Source organism: Lepisosteus platostomus, chromosome 5 (genome assembly GCF_059453375.1).
Source record: "Lepisosteus platostomus isolate fLepPlt1 chromosome 5, fLepPlt1.hap1, whole genome shotgun sequence".
NCBI lineage: Eukaryota > Metazoa > Chordata > Actinopteri > Semionotiformes > Lepisosteidae > Lepisosteus > Lepisosteus platostomus.
The window spans coordinates 19,987,256-20,004,056 of record NC_142615.1 but is presented as its reverse complement, the minus strand read 5'-3'; the positions used below and the strand labels follow the sequence as shown (position 1 = coordinate 20,004,056).

Sequence of the window (16,801 nt, the reverse complement as noted above, 5' to 3'; positions counted from 1 at the left end):
GGCGATTCAGGAACGATCCTCCTATCAAAGCAAGCGTCCTTTCCTGGTCGCATGACTCTGGGGTGTGTGGATTTGCTCGTAGGGAAATAAACATTATCAAGGACCGTTCAGCTCAACAACGGACTAGAACATCAAGCCAGTTCTAATTTCTCCCTCGTCAGGGCTGGCTGAAATGAATTGTAGTTACTCTGATGAGTTTGACTGTTATGTAAAATGATTTTTTGTTGTATGTGTGTGTGGAGGGTGGTGTTCGTCTATATACGGAAAAATGATGTGATCTGGTGAATTTTTGCGTTAACCTCATCATTTTCATTTTCAGTGGTGTTACAGGAGATAAGAAACAGGAGACAGGAGACAAGGTACAGTAGTTACTTTGCATTGTTTTGGACTCTGATTGCAGTGGGGATGAAAGATTTCCTGAGTCTGAATCAGTGCGTCAATACCGATATGTCCAATACCTGGCCTCATCCTGCTTTTGTTTGTATATGTAAACACGTCAGACACGGGATTGGTGATTAACTGCGACCACTACTATTCTCTTGGGTGATATTTTGTTGTTGTTTTTTTGCTATCTGTGGGAGGTTGGTGTAGCTTGGTGTGTAAAGACTTGCTCAGATCTGAGCGCAAAACCACTGTTGACATCTTGTTGTCACTGTTGAAACTCTGGAAAAACTTGTACTGGACCACCTCAGAACCGTGGTGAGTACAGCACTGGAACCCCTGCAGTTCGCCTACCGGTCACACCTGGGAGTGGAGGACGCAGTCATCTATCTGCTACACAGAGCTAACTCTCACCTGGAGAAGACGGGGAGCATTGTGAGAGTTATGTTCTTTGACTTCTCCAGTGCCTTTAACACCATCCATCCACCTTTACTGAGAGATAAGCTAAGGGTGGCACAGGTGGACACTCCCCTGGTGTCCTGGATTATAGACTATCTGACCTGCAGGCCACAGTATGTACGGCTACAGAGCTGTGTGTCTGAACAGGTTGTTAGCAGTACTGGGGCTCCACAGCGGAGTGTCCTTTCTCCATTCCTGTTCACCTTTTACACCTCTGACTTCAGGTACAACTCTGAGACATGTAATCTACAGAAGTTTTCGGATGACTCTGCAAGTGTGGGGTGTATTAGAGAGGGGAGGGAGGAGGAATATAGGAAGTTGATTACCAACTCTGTGGAGTGGTGTCATCTTAACCATCTCCAGCTTTACACCAGCAAGACCAAAGAAATTATCTTGGACTTCCGAAGGAATAAGTCTCCGCTGAACCCTGTTTCCATACCCTGAGGGGGTACAGTCCTACAAGTACTTAGGGGTACACCTGGATGATAAACTAGAGTGGTCTGGTAACACCGACGCCCTGTACAAGAAAGGTCAGAGCCGACTCTATTTTCTTAGGAGACTCAGGTCCTTTGGTGTGTGTGGAACACTGCTACATATTTTTTATGAATCAGTGGTGGCAGCAGCCATCTTCTAAGCTGTTGTAAGCTGGGGCAGCAGCATCATGACAGATGCAGATGCAAGAAGGCTCTGTGTTGGGGCTGAGCCTTGACCCCATGGAGGTGGTGGCTGAGAGGAGAATGCTGACCAAGCTCACAGCCATCAGGAACAACACCTCTCATTCGCTTCATGGGACTGTTACTGGGCAGTGGAGCACTTTTAGCCACAGACTGCTCCAGCTCCGGTGTTCAAGGGAACGTTTCCGCAGGTCTTTCCTCCCGGAGGTTGTCAGGGTGTATAACGCTGCCCTAGGCTAGGACTGTTAGCCCTTCATCTGCTCCTCTATGGACAGCATGTTGCTCCATTATACTTTTTGGGCAATCAATCTGTATAAAATTATGCACATTTTGCACATATTTTTATTGTTTCTACAGTGACTACGATCATCTTATTTTGCACACACCTATGTATTTTTTTTAATTTATATTTATTTTGTATAACTTTTCGTCTATTCTGATGTCTGTTTTTGCTTGTCTTGGGATGGACTGCTGTTAACACATCAATTTCTCTTCGGGATTAATAAAGTCTTATCTATCTATCTTATCGAGTGTAGTATTAATGCACATGTTTTTCAGAAGCCAGTGCAGGAGATGAAGAAACCAGAGAAAGAACAGAACAGGGAATAATCGAGGAAGAGCTCTTCAATTTGACTTCAATTTTCTCCCCGGACTGTCAATGCATCAGGGCTGGTCCCAACGCTAGAGCTGTGATACCCCGGAGCTGACAGTAGATGTCACTGGTTGCAGTGGAGCCTTTAGTTCTTCTATATTATAAAATCACTTTATTGTCCCTATACAGTTTCTTGAGTTAGGAATTCATCTTTTCACAGACTCCAGCTTGCTCTCCATGAGACACACAGACAGGGAGAGAGAAGCTTGCAGTCAGAGTGCAGGTTCAGCCATTTAAACAACCCCTGGAGCAGTTGGGGTTAAGGGCCTTGCTCAGGGGCCCAATGGGGTAGGATTTGAAGCAGCTGTGGGATTTGAACTGGCAACATTCCAACCACAGGCATAGATCCTGAGCCACAGTGCCACCGCTCCACCTTGAGAGACTTTAATCAAGAGACTTCTTTAAGAGACTTCAATTGAGTAAAAGTATAAATGATACAAGACATGATACTCCGAAATACTGCAGATCTCACAAAGATAGCCTCCACAAGAGCTAAATTCTAATGAGAATTTGGAATCTTTTAGCAGAAAACTGGTGTTGCTTTTTAAATCCTACTTTTATTAGCAACAGTGTCAGGGCAACCTCTGCTGTTCTCTGGACAGTGCTCTTAGACAAGAGCAGACAGCAGGACTCACAGCATTGCAAAGACCAGGAGTCAATCAAGTTCCACAGTCTCGTTGCAAGAAAACACTTTCAGGAAGTTTCCTCACTTTTTACAACTTTTAACAAACAGATCATTATCACCTAAAACAACTGGCAAAGATGTTGCATGTTACTCCATAGTTTCCAGGAAGAAAAAACAAAACCTTTATATTATTCCTTTCAATATAGATAGCTAAGTCTTTATCAGTCCCGAAGGGAAATTGATGAAAAACTGCACTGCCCAACATGGGGCTCAAACCCATGACCCTGAGATTAAGAGTCTGTTGCTCTACGTAACATGTTGAACACAGCAGACTGAAACAACCTGCAATATACTAACATACTGAGAGTTCAGATCCACACACAGCACTAATACGATATCGACGACACTGATGTCTGTATGAATTACATTCATCACAAGGTCTCTCAAGGGACGTTTGTCCCTTTGTCCTCTGAGGCTGTATAACCTGAATTAGTACCAATCTCGTATGTAGATTGCGAAAAATTGACGCTCAATCTAGTTTTGATCTGAATTTGATCAACAAAATCCATCATGAGTACAAAGTCAATAAAAATGCAAAAACAAAATCTTCGATATGCCGATAGCCTGAGTATTCAGTAGTCTTTAGAAGCACCTTTGGCAGCAGGATCATACTCACTCATGCTGATGAGTACGCGTATGTATTTTGGGAAGAAGAGTAAGATTTAAAACCACAAATAAATATCTGTTGGTCTATACTCAATACTGAATCACTGACCTTTGAGAGCAGAATTATTTTTATTGCAAAACATAATCATCAGATGATTGAGGTGTTTATTACACCCATTTAACTCCCTCAACCAGATCTCAGCATTAGGGGACTGACAAAACCATAAAGCAGGTTACCAGAGTAGATATTATATATTGACCCATGGCATTTGGGTAAGTTACACAATAATCCTAGAGTAACTTTTTTAGAAGTTCATGAACACACAGCCACAAACACAGGAAAGGTTTTCTGAAAACTTTATTCAGAGTTGGAAAGCATCATGATATACAAAGCAACTTCATTTAAAAATCTAAAGAAAGAAAAGAAGATCGTGCATCAGACAGCTAGATTTACTGATACTGGTCTAAGAGGGTGAAGAGAATCACTGACTCTCCCCGACAGCCACGTCTCTCCTCTCTACACTCTCACCTTCCTTACCTTGACCTCCATCCCGCAGTCTTCCTCCTGTCCACTGCTGGACAGGCCTCCTCTCCTGGGCCAGGAGCTCAGCGGTCAGCACAGCCACATTCACTTCCTCCCAGCCTGTCCCGGGACACCAGAGCCTGATGAAGAATAAATATTGAACACAATGTTAGCACACAGTCACAAATGAGGGAGGCCATCTACAGTGTGTACAGAAGAGCTGCCTGTCCTGACTGGAGGAGCTCAGCCAGCTGTGTTTTGAGAAGTCAGGATATCAGCTTCAACATACAACAGCATTCCTTACACCAGAATTAATTTCAACAAAAGCTGAGGCCAAAAACATTTTTAAACAAGGTCACCCCTTGGTCATGGCATTGACAATAATTGCTGAAGAAGCTGTTTTTCAAAGTAGCTCTCCCAGGGCTGATGTATTTATGACAATGAACATTTGGTAGTTCACACCAAATAAAGTAAAACCAAAAAAAAAAAATCCAATGACATATCATGAATGTAATATTTTTCTAAAGCTCATGATTGATTTGTAAATTACAACTCCTTTTACTGAACGTCTTGAGTGTTAAGTAAATATTGCAAGTAGATATGTAGACACACAATAGGGGGGGGGGGCGATACATTTTCGATAATCAGGAAGCAGAATCCCGTGGCAAACATCCAAAACCGAAACAGAAACAAAGTACTCTCTTCCGTTTTTTTTGTCAATCTGCTAAACCCTAAACTACAACAGCGCCTTCAACCTTACCGCGTTACCTCGTATCTACGAGATCCGCAGCGATCGTGTCCGTGTGTGAGCAGCCTGTCACACTCGGCTATCACCACACGTCCAGGCTCCCGACAGCTGTGCTGGCTCTGTGGCTTGAGCGTTTCTGACCATGTGCGGCGCTGCAAAACGCACACAGCCCGACTCTCCCCCCGGAGATTAATCATGATGACACGATACAGTTTGCACCCCGTGTAAGCACAGTCGTGTAACCACGAGGTCGCTCATACCCGTCGTCCGTGCGATGAAATCGATCCCACTGCCTAAAACCGAGTCAGATAAATGCTGTTATTCCGTGACAATTGTGCAGACGTGTATGATCACACACTGCACCGGGGAAGGTACCCAGGAAACGCTTTGAGATCCTCAATCTTTCTAACCCCCCCGCGTCCTCTGACACACGAATAACACTCTGCAGGTCACTCCACGGTCACTTGTGATTCACTCCACTGTTGAAAGAAATCGGGACTAGTCTGGCTGACAGGTGATACGGCGGCGGTACATAGGGCCAGTGACGCGTAGTTCGCATTTCTGGGCGAGGCTGATCTCGGATAATCAGCGCGCCGTTTACGAAAGCAAGTAATGTTCTTGAAAACTGTTCGGTCTGAGAAGTTTCTCGAATTAAATGTCATTTCAGTCATTGCTTGTTTAATCACAATAACGGTAAAAATTGTGTTATACTAACACCCGTTTGCTCTACAGTACGTGTGTAGTATTGTGCATGCCCTGAGAGCTCAGTGCAAATAAGAATTCCAGTGTACACGAACACAGGGCAATGAACTCCTCACTCTGCTACTACTAAAGCATCAGGGTCATTGTTTTCTGTTATAGCTTTACTCCTGTCGCTCATATCCTTACTGCAGGTCCCTTATCATGTTGGTCCTGAGTATCGTCCTGACGGTGTTTTACTCTCAAAGTAAGAGATCAGAGTTCTCGTTCCCTCGCCTGTGAAGAAATGCTGTCCACAAGCAGTTACAGTCACATCCAGAGAGCTGTGTCTCACTGTTGTGTGTTTTAAGGGAGCTGAAGTCTCTCTCTGTCTCTGTCCTCTGTCTCCCAGTGTGCTCTGCTCTCCTCTCTGTATCTGGGCTCTATGGGGACACAGTTGCTCTACCCTGTGATGGGAGCTCCTACAGAGACACTCTGGAGGAGAGAAAGATTATACAGTGGGAGACAGCTGACCGCTATGTGCTGGAGTTCAACAGAGGGCTAAACCGCACTGGCCCTGGGTTCGAGAACAGAGCTGAGCTGTCCAGAGAGAGGATCAGAGATGGGGATTTCTCCCTGATCCTTCATAACGTGACGTTCTTGGATGAAGATATCTATGAGTGTCGATTTGTGGATGACAAGAGCAACAGGAACTTCCTCGAAGATGTGAAGCTCACAGTTCTAGGTAATCTCCTTTTCCTTCTTTTCCTTCCTTGTGATCCGGGCAGTTTGAGGGAATCGGGTGTTTACAGTGTAGTGATTCCTGACTCGTGTCGACTAACCTGACCTACAGTTGTTTTCTCTCTCAGTACTCTAGGGTGCACCAGCATCTTCTGTTTATAATTTTTCTTCCTTCTCCTTCATCCCAAACCCCAGACCAGGGCCCTTGGTGAATTTGAGCCGGGGTTCAGCTTAAACAATGTTGACTGAATTCACTCTTCAGGACAGACAGGGAATTCTGGGAGAAGGCCATGTGACTTGTCTGGTCTTGCTGACTGATCACTTGTCAATGTCTTCCTGTAGGACATGAGGAGAACATCAGTCTCTCCTGGTGAGACCCCCTCAGTGTCCCTCTGCGCACACAGCAGGCTGTAGAGCTGTGGTTCAGGCCTGAGGGAGGAGAGTCTCGCAGGCTGTGCTCTGTGCTCGACAGCACTGTGACCCCAGACTCCAGCAGGCTGAAGGCCTGGGTTCAAGACCAGGTGCTGAAAATCTCCAGTGTGAGAGCTGAAGACGGGGGCACTTACACAGTGCAGGACTCCCAGGGGAACCCCATCAGCACTGTCCACATCACTGTGGGAGGTGAGTAGTGGGGCTCCAGTGGGGAACTTGCACAGTGTGACTCTTTCACAAGTGTCAGTCCCTGACATCTGCATTTATAGGAGCTAAATGTGATTAGGTATTGATTTCCTGATATTTAAGGATTTTTCATTATAGCACCTGAATATATTTTAACTTAAAACTCTAAATCAGTGTTGCTGTTATGAAACTATCTTCAATTTCAAGACATACTTTCTCTTCTGAGTGCGTGCAGTCTTGACAGCTGTTTAATTGCTGTCTGCATCATTCTTACACTCTGCTCCTTTCCTTGAATTTCAGCTCGATCAGAAGTCCTCACCCTGCGGTCTGAAGACAATCTGACTCTTCCTCTCCACACTGCTGCTCCAGTAGAGGTGCTTTTTGATCCTGCAAGATCTGCCCAGTCTCCCAGAGTCTTACTGAGCAGCGCAGGGCTCCCTGGCCCCAGGTACGAGCAGAGAGTGTTGGTGCAGGACGGCCCTCTGACACTGTACTCCCTCACACCAGCTGATCAGGGCAACTACACAGTGAGGGACCTTAAGGGAAACGCCATCAGCACTGTCTCCCTCACTGTCACTGTGGGAGGTGAGTCTTTAGTACAGGAGAAATTGAGTTAAACTGAACTTACCTGCATATAAAGAAAATACTTGACTTCAGCTGTTTTAGTGCTGATTTTCTCCTGTGGTTTGAAACCAGTCACACCGGTCCAGTGTTTCAGCTGGTATTTCAGAAACTGGAGTTTTCCAGCTCCTCTCCTGGTGTTTCTTGGGCTCTGAGCTGGGATGTGAAACCGGGCAGCAAGAACGCTGTCAGACACTGGCTGCTAGATAGTTTTTTTTTTCCTTCTTGCTGTTCTAGATTTGCTTTCTGTGTAACTGTCTCTGTTCTTGTTTTTTTAGAGATGAGGAGTGTGTCATGGGTTGGAATTATTTTAGTCATCACAGCAGCAGTGGCTGTGCTGATGAGTGCTGGACTGGGTGCTGTTGTGTGTAAGAAATGGTTGAAGATGAGAGAGGAGAGAAGCATGATACCAGTTGCATGCAACAATATTAATATCCGTAAAGAAAATGAATTCCTTTAGGGGTCTGAAAGGTTCAGTGATGCTGTGTCCCTGCGCATGGAAGAAGACGATGGAACAGGAGGAGAGATTGTTCCAGCGCTGAAACCCCAATCTACTCCAGTTTTCCCAGTAGATAATTCTCCCAGTGTTACTCCAGGAATCCCTTCAGGCACAGTTATTGTGAAAGACCCAGAGCAGGGGACAGTCTCAGGATATCCATCTGAGGAGGAGGAGGAGGAAGGTGAGCTGCCTCCTCCAGGTGAAGAAGGATTAGTCCTGGAGCTCAGTGGAGTGACGACCCCAGCTGACCCTGAAGACCAGGAGCCCAGCTGCTGTGTGGAGGAGAGGCAGTCGAGTCTGGAAGAGGCTCTGCTGTTTGATGGAGGAGATTAATGACAGCAGAGACGGAGAGAGACATGGTCAAGCCCAGGAGGAGAGCTGCTGACGTCACAGTGGTGAGATTATTTCACTTGTCAAGGTGAAGGGACTCCCAGCTCTCCTGCTGTACTGGGGATACAGACTGATCAGAGAGAGACCCCCTGGACCGACAGCTCTTCTTCACCTCCACCAGTCTGATCTTCATCCAGGGGCGACTCTCCCCACAGGAACCTCACCTTCACAAGAGGGTTCCCTCTCCTGCCTGCTCCAGAGCTGAACAAAGACCACCAGTTTCCCTTAGACAAAACATTGAAGAGATCAGGAAAAGAGCCTCAGGACACAAGCAGCCTTGACACTCTCCCACCCCCTAGTGGCAGCTCCTGGGTACTGACTGGGACTTTCCCTCCGCTGGTTCCACTGGGCACAGCCCTGCTGATAGAGCCCTAAGCGCTGTATCTGTAAAGATGGACCTGGACAAAAACCTGTTCTCAGGACAACTTCATGTGCCAAACGTGAAATTGAATCAATGTGCTTTTCATGCTTGTACGCGTGTTCCTCTTATTGTTGTTGTACAGACAGTGCTGCTCAGCTGTGGTTACGAGTGAGCCCACTCTCTGGTTTCCCCACTGTGGGGCTGCCTGTGGGGAGCAGTCTTACTACTTGGTGGCTGGATCCAGTTGGGTTGTGGCAGCTCGGCCACCTAGTACTGGTGGACCAGTAGGTGGCGCTCTGTCTGATGTCATTTCCAAACTAGAGATGACCAGGGACACTGAGCCGTAGGAGGTCAGAATTAGATCAAAAGTGGATTACAGCTGAGGTCCTGACTGCTTAATTGGTTAATATTCCAGAGACATTGATTGTAGGAGCAGGCGTGTGGAGTCCCAGCGTCCCAGAGTCCCGGCTGTATCTGAGCTTGAACTATCCCCTCCTACACATGAAACACCCTGGGATTGTTTGGAAAGACAAGTGCCAAATGAATGCAAAGCAGTATTAATAATCAATTAATGCCAGCAGTATTCTTTCATTTCTTATGAGTATTGATTAGAGACAGATTAGCAGTATTCATAGTCAAGTGTCCTGACCTCATTCCTGGCAAGATCAGAGCTTGAACAGGCTAAGGTGTATGGGTGAACAGTGCCCTCCTATGTGTGAAGCACCTTCGGGTCCTTTAGGAAGAACGATAATGCAATATTGATAACTTTTTTTTTTCTTGTACCTATCCAGTAGGAGGTGCTTTATGAACATCCCTTCAGGGTGGGGGTGTGTTATTTATTCTGCTCAGTGTTCTGGTCCATGTCGCTCCCTCTGTTAACAGCAGCTTCTCAGCACTGTCTCCAGACTGAACTGCAGTGCTGAGGGACGACCACAGAAGGAGTCTGTGATGGTCTACAGTGTGTGCCATACACTGACACAATATGAAGCTCATTGCACACTGACAAGTCTGACTTCACAGCGACGGTCTTCTGCTCTCCACTCTTGAATCCTCGTTCTCCTGACTTCCTCAGATCTACCGGTCTGTCACGCTCAATACCTCCCCCAGTTCCCAGCAGGGCTGATCTTGATCTGGGATTGTACATTTTACTGACGGTGTCTAAACACTGGAGAATCAGCTCCACCATTTTTCAGGAACCAAAACACAAGTTACCAGAAGCCTAGATGCCTCTGTGTCCTATGGGATTTCGGGAATAACTGAAAAATTGGAGAGAGGGAGAGGGAGCAGAAGACTGCAGAGGGAATTTACAGTATTGATATGTCTTATTTTCATTTGCACATATCTAGAAGGAAGTGTGTTAGGAACGTTCCTTTGGACGTTTTTTTATGTGTAACACTCGGCTCTGAATCGATCAGATCTGAGTGTTTTGAGTGTATCATTGCACTGCTACAGCATCTCTATATCATACAACATCTCTATATGTGTTACTGGGAGCATCACACACTCCAGGCTGGATTATGCACTGATTAGAGATTTGTTTTTTTTTAAATGATGAATTGGTTTGTGCACAGGTTATTGCCAGTCATTCACAGAGTATAAGAGAAATCTGGAGCCCTAGGAGTTTTTTTTTTATTTTGCTCAAAGAGCTTTTAAGCACTTAACATATAGAAGTGAGTCTGGATACAAAACTCCTGAATGTCCCAAAGTGGGAAGCTAAACAATATAATTTCTGGGAATAAAAAAGATTCTTAAAACCGGTTTGCCGAATAATATGAATCGTTGCAGAAGAATCTAGACTGTATTAAATGGGACTAGAACAGTGGTTCTCAAACGTTTTGGACCAAGTACCACCCCTAACCCAACTAAAGCATCCAGGTACCACCTACAAGTCATCATCTCATGGAAACCCCAGAAATTCTCAATAACCAACATGAGCGCGCGTGCACACACACTCACACACATATAATAAATATTATAATAAAAAACTTTATTTGATATAGCCCCTTTAAAGGTGGCTTCCCAAAGTGTTTTACAGAATAAAAACACTAAAAACAACTAATAAAAAAGCACCATTTCAGTGAGGGGGTGAGCCTGTTCAGTCGAGCAAAGCAGAGGTGAATTAATTTTTCGAGCCTTGATACAATTCACAACAGAGTCTAACAGATTTTAAATCGATATTCATTTTCTTGACGGCAAAGTTCTCGCGGTGGATGTTGCAATTCGTCCATTCATTTCTGAAGCAACCTCTCTAATTCGTGCAACTACACCGTTATGTCTGCTTGTCAAAGCTCTAGCTCCGTCTGTACAAACTCTGACGCGTTTTATCCACTCGATGCCATTCTCTTCGATAAATTCATTCAGAAGCTGAAACGTGCTCTGCTGTAGTTCCTGTTGGTAGCGGTTTACAGAACAGAAAGTCCTAACGGGACGTGCCCTCAAACTCGTATCTAACGTAAGCAAACGAACCGGCCAAATCGGACTCATCTAATTGCAGTGAGAAGCATCGGCTCATCTGAACGCGCTCTATCAGCGTACTTTTGACATCATCCGCCATTTCAATAATTCTGTGAGTGACTGTCTTTCAGAGGGGGCAGCAGGTCGAGCTGTTTAGCAGCTTTTTCTCCACACATAATACGTGTCAGCTCTTTTGCCAATGGCAAATAAGGTTCTTCAAAAATAGCGCTTTAGCAATCTGCAAGCTTGCATTTTTCCGCTTTTACGTATTTATTTCCGTATTTATTTTAAGTTTTTATTTCATGTGCATGGGAGCGAAACACAGAGACGCTCGGTGTATTTTTCTCAAATTAACTTAGAACAATTCTTAAATATTTTTCTGTTATCTATCACACTTTCCTGTGCTCACAAGATCACCACCGTTCGTAGCAACGCATTTCTATGCATTCCTGTGTTTACAACGTTGGCATTGTTCCAAAATCACGCACATTCTCCTTTCTCCCTATTTGCTGGAGATACAGTAGCATTTTTTAAATACAGTTGGTCACTTGCGTCCGTAGCACGCATTCCTATAGAGTGGTATAGAATTACAGAGTATCTCTTGTGTCCACTGAAGTATTAGCGCGCACTGTATCGTAGTACGTAGGCTGCGTATTCGACACGTATTAAAATACAAAATATGAAAACCCGTCCCGATTTTTCACAGCACAGGACACAGTTCCAGGGTCATTTGGCGTACCACCTGGCGGCACGCCGCGTACCACTGCCGGTCCGAGTACCACAGTTTGAGAACCACTGGACTAGAAGATACACGGTGTTGCTGAATGTCAATAATCAAGTGGCAGTGTTTCCAGTGTAGCTGCCAACAGATTACAAGCCATGATGTGATTTCCCCTGTAGTGTGGTAAAAAAGTACCCATTAGATGTGTACGTACTAGGTTTTTTGTAATTTTATATGTTCGGTACATTTCTTCATGTCTTGTGCCCTGTGGTTGAGCTTTCATAGGAATTTCATGGTTTTGTGGTTTTGCGTTGATGGGATTTTTGTCTATGGGGTGTCACATCCACACTGATACAGTTGCTGCTGTACAAACTGAGTGTGGAAAATGTTCAGTGTTGACAGCTGGAATGAACGGATGTATGGGGTTTGTACTGAGGGGTTTGGGGTGTTTTGAAGTGTCAGATACATGTGGCTTTCAAATCTGGCATGGGTTCAAATCTGACCTTCAGCTGTCTAGACGTTTTTTTTTATCTATGTATTTGTGAATTTTTCTTTGTATAGATTTATGTAATGTTGTTAATTGTGAGATGTGTCTATTGGAGCCATATGAACCAGAGGGATTTTAGCTCTCTGGGTTTGTGCAGTATTTACATGAAGTTTTCTTGTCAGTTTTGAGATTTCAGATCTGGGCTTTGACTAGGCCTGTTTATAAAAGCAGGTCAAGGTTCATGCTGCAGCTTGTCTGTGGGGGGTCTGTGATCTCGTCTCCAGGTGCCAGGGAGAGACAGGGTATGCAGCAGATCTGTTGTCGTCCAGTCTCGGGGAGGAGTGGAAAGCCGAAACCTGCAGATTCACTTGTGGCTTCGTTCAGTAGGAGTTTGTTCAGTTCCTTTGCAGGTTTTGGCTTTCCAGACCTTTCCTCTTCTCTCTGAGTGGGGCTCATTCCCGCCTGCTGAATGCCCTTCTCCTCCCGGCTCCTGCTGTTCTCCTGTGCCTTATTGATCTGCTGCTTGCCCTGAGCTGTGGAATGAACCTTTACCTTTTCCTGTGGAGCCTGTACAGGCTCCCCACTGGAATGGCTTCAATACATGTGCCATGTACTGTATGTGAGTGTTATTCATTGCACACCCAAGGTACATAAAAGGTTATTGTGTGGGCAGTGGGAGTGGGAAGCAAAACTGCCCAGCCATGTGGTTGAAGCCGATACCCTGGCTTTTCTCCAGACACAGCTGCAGAGAAGTCAGGGCAGGATGCTCTTCTTTACACAAAGGGTGGTGGGGGTGGGGAACAAGCTGCCCAGCCCTGTTGTTGAAGCGAATCCTTGCCAAAGAATCATTAATGAGCCATTAACTACCAATATCCTCTTCCTGTTGCTGGCTTTACTTTTATTCTTCAAGTGCCGTCTTTGTGTTGGGTGCTGGCAGTATGAGGGAACTGTTACTGTTACAGGAGGCCATGTCCTAGTCTCTGAGACAAAACAAACACACTTGAATGTTGCTTTAATATTGAGACTTAATCAGAGATTCAGAGGAGAAGAAGATGGAATGAGCCAAGTTGTAATTTTTTATCACACAGCAGGCACTTAAAATATGTTCCAGATCATGCAATACTGCTGCTGTGATATTTCAGATATTTGTTCCCAAACCTGAGGCTGGGCACGATAACTGGAACGGTCTTCTTTCAGAAGATAACATAGACCTGTACTTTTATCACTTACAAACACCAGTTTGGTTTGGAACACTTGTTGTAAAAGATTTATTTTATCAATAAAAGAATCAGACACAATGGGCTTGTTTGTCCTTTGTCTTCGGAAGGTGTTCTTATTTCGGAAGCTTTGAGTCCCAGTTTCCCGGTCTCTCTGGGTGCAAGCCCGAGAGCTGCTGTCCGGATCTGAAGTGACAGCGGCTCTCGGGCTCCCACCCAGAGAGACGGGAAAACTGGGACTCAAAGCTTCCGAAATGTTCCTTGTCCCCGAGCCGAGAAGAGACGGAGTGCAGGCTGGGTTGGAGTCTTGAATTAAAGAGACCCCCTTAGTTTATTAAATTGATGTATTATTTTGATGTTGTACCTCACTACTGCTGGTCCTACATGGGGCTTATTTTAATGTTTACAATTATAAAAGCGATTTTATCTTTTTTTTTACTTGCACGTTTCTGTGTTTTCTGACACGTTACTCAAGTTCTGAACTCTACCCCCACCACCAGCTCACACTGATGCTCTCTTTTTAAAGATGTGTGTTATTTAACTCGTTGTTGCTGCTGCTGTTTATGTTTCTGGTGTTTCCTCAATGTCTCTGTCCTGGAGCCTACATGCGCATAAGCCTTTCATTGCACTTGGGCAGCTGACCGTGAACTGGACTGTTGTGAGTTTCCCGAAAATGATTAATCTTAGACACTAACGAGCAACTTTACGATGTACGTACGTAACGTACGTGCTACTTTTTCTTGCGTTTCCCAAACCCCTCTTAATCGGTCATTTTACGAGCGAGTATAAAGTACTTCTTTGCTAACCCCGCCCGTGAAGTCGCTTAGCAAAAAGCATCACAAGTCGATAAAAACAATCGATTGACAATACTTTCATTATATGGTGTCGGTTTTGGTCCTTCAGTGGGATGAAATTGAGTTGTGAAAAGGAATATGAAGTCAACATGACATCATAATTTAACAACCATTTACCGTAAGCGAAAGCGTATAGACAGGCACAAAATGGGACACATTGTTTCTAAGAGAAAATAAAATATATTACTGACATGCCATAAAACAAAACCAAGATTGACTGCGTGGACAGTTTATGCGTCCTGCACGACATCTTTGATTTAAAGCAATATTTTTGGCGCGCTGCCATTGTTAAGTGTTTCAGTGTTTCATGAGAAAAATACTATTGGAACTCCTTATTAACATGACATCTGAAAAAATTAACTACAAAGCTTGGCATGTGTCACTCAACAAATACAGGACCTATAATAACATTTTAAAACAAGTAGGTCTAAACTTTACCGTCAACAACCACGACAGAACATAAAACGGTATTCGAACTTGAAATATTGTATCGACTGCGGGTTTCGGTAGGGAATGGAGCAGGCGTGGGACTCAGGGAATGGGGTTGAACAACACATGTATTCGTGAAAGGTACACACACAGGGACAGGGGTTACAGCACTGCACCTACACTAACATACACACACACGAAGGGGTGAGAGACTATCCCTGCCTCTGTCCCACTATATAGCGTCCGGTAGTCCCCAGGTGCTGTTCTCAGCCCGCCTTGCGTGCGCATGCTAAAGCGCCCTGCGTGGCGCTACATTATAAATACATGTTAGGCCCAATGATTTAACTTAATGCATTACTGCATTTCTTCATGAAAATCATATCATCTTGTCAAGTATAAAACTTAACTTTTTTTTGTGTGTGCATTGTAACGGATTGGGGATCTCTGGGCATGCACCCTCGCCGCTCCCATACAAATACAAGTAGAAGAGAAAATACAGATAAAAGAAAGAAAACATAAACAGAACAAAAAAACAATTAACTGCCAGCGGTAATGAGGTAAATATCTATGTAACCAAGTTATATGTTTACATATATCAAATGTGTTCCTTGCTTTAGCTTAAGCTTTAACATTTAGCACGTTCTTTATGGAATTTAAATACAATTAAAACTTCACCTCAAAGGTACTAAAGGAGGGAGTATTATTGGACCATTTGACTTATGAATATGAAATTCACCCAGGCAGACTTATAAATTCATTACTGTATAAATAAATGTTCTTTTTCCAAATTTCCTCTTACATGGTACAACAAAATATCAAAATCCTTAATATAAAATATTTGTATTCTAAATTTCCAGAGAATTGTCATGACGTGAATTTAATATGCTCTGCCTGGCGATCTCTGCCGCTAAGGTTGGTGCAAGAAGCACTTAGTGATTAATGAGTGGGTCGGGGACCACGTAGATTGCGAATGATTTAATGTGCTACTTTAGTTACGATGGATTTTGGGAAACACCCTTAAATTAACGATCGATCTTAAGATCGAGTTTAAGGTGATCTTAGCACTACGATGCATTCGGGAAACACCCCAGTACTACAGCATTACTGTTGTTGCTTGAAGGCCAGTAAATGAACACAGATTTTTAAGATGAAATTTGAGTCACTTTGGAAAAAAATATCTGACACAAGTGAATCATCATGAACATGCGGTTAAACAATTTAGTTAGTTGATGCTCAAGACTAATTCCCAGATGTTTATGTCTGTAAATTTATTTCATAATGACTTTAAAGTCACATTTATTAAAAAATGTCTTGAGCAAACTGAACTCCTCTTACCTGTGGAAAGGTTGGTCTCCTCTCATGTGAATCCTCCCTGATGCTCCTGTCTCTCCTCCTGTTACAGTGAGTGAAGGAGACCCTGCAGTCGAACCCAGACTCCAGCCCCGCCCCTCTGAGCTGAGACTGGTGCTGCTGGGCAGGACTGTTGCTGGGAAGAGCGCAGCAGGAAACACCATCCTGGGCTCAGAGGAGTTTCTCTCTGAAGCCAGCAGCTCCGAGGTCACTCAGGAGAGCTGGGAGGACAGGACATGTGTCCGGTAGACGGGTGACTGTAGTGAACGCTCCAGACTGGCTCCACACTGGACTGTCTCAGGGGGACAGGATACGGGATGTGGGGCTCTGTGTTAACCTGTCTGCCCCGGGACCCCACGCCTTCTTCCTGGTGACCCCGCTGGGCCGATCCTCAGGGGAGGAGAGGAGGACACTGTAGACAGTCTTGGAGATATTTGGGGAGAGGGCCCTGGGACACACCATGATCCTGTTCACCAATGCTGATGAGCTGACCAGCAGGACCCTAGAGGAGTTTGTGCAGACAGGCAGCAGGGAGCTCCAGTGGCTGCTGGAGAAGTGTGGGAACAGATATCACGCCCTCAACAACAAGGACAGGGGTGGCACTCAGGTCACAGACCTGCTGGAGAAGATAGAGGAGCTGGTAGCAGGAAACA

General features: G+C 44.8%; 1 protein-coding gene across 2 annotated transcripts; it reads left to right on the top strand.

The window, feature by feature from the left end:
• The first annotated feature begins 4,808 nt into the window (after positions 1 to 4,808).
• LOC148664603 (uncharacterized) lies at positions 4,809 to 9,169 on the top strand. Of its 2 annotated transcripts, none has more exons than XM_088631549.1 (5): positions 4,809 to 4,952; positions 5,622 to 5,674; positions 5,819 to 6,151; positions 7,066 to 7,350; positions 7,665 to 9,169. In XM_088631549.1, exons 1-5 carry the CDS (start codon positions 4,924 to 4,926, stop codon positions 7,844 to 7,846), a joined length of 882 nt encoding a protein of 293 aa, XP_088487675.1. In that variant the 5' UTR covers positions 4,809 to 4,923; the 3' UTR covers positions 7,847 to 9,169. The 2 variants fall into 2 exon arrangements, 1 of the variants encoding a protein (XP_088487675.1); XR_015936497.1 differs by lacking the exon at positions 7,665 to 9,169 and adding an exon at positions 6,490 to 6,768 and having other exon boundaries at positions 4,813 to 4,952; positions 7,066 to 7,182.
• Positions 9,170 to 16,801: the final 7,632 nt, after the last annotated feature.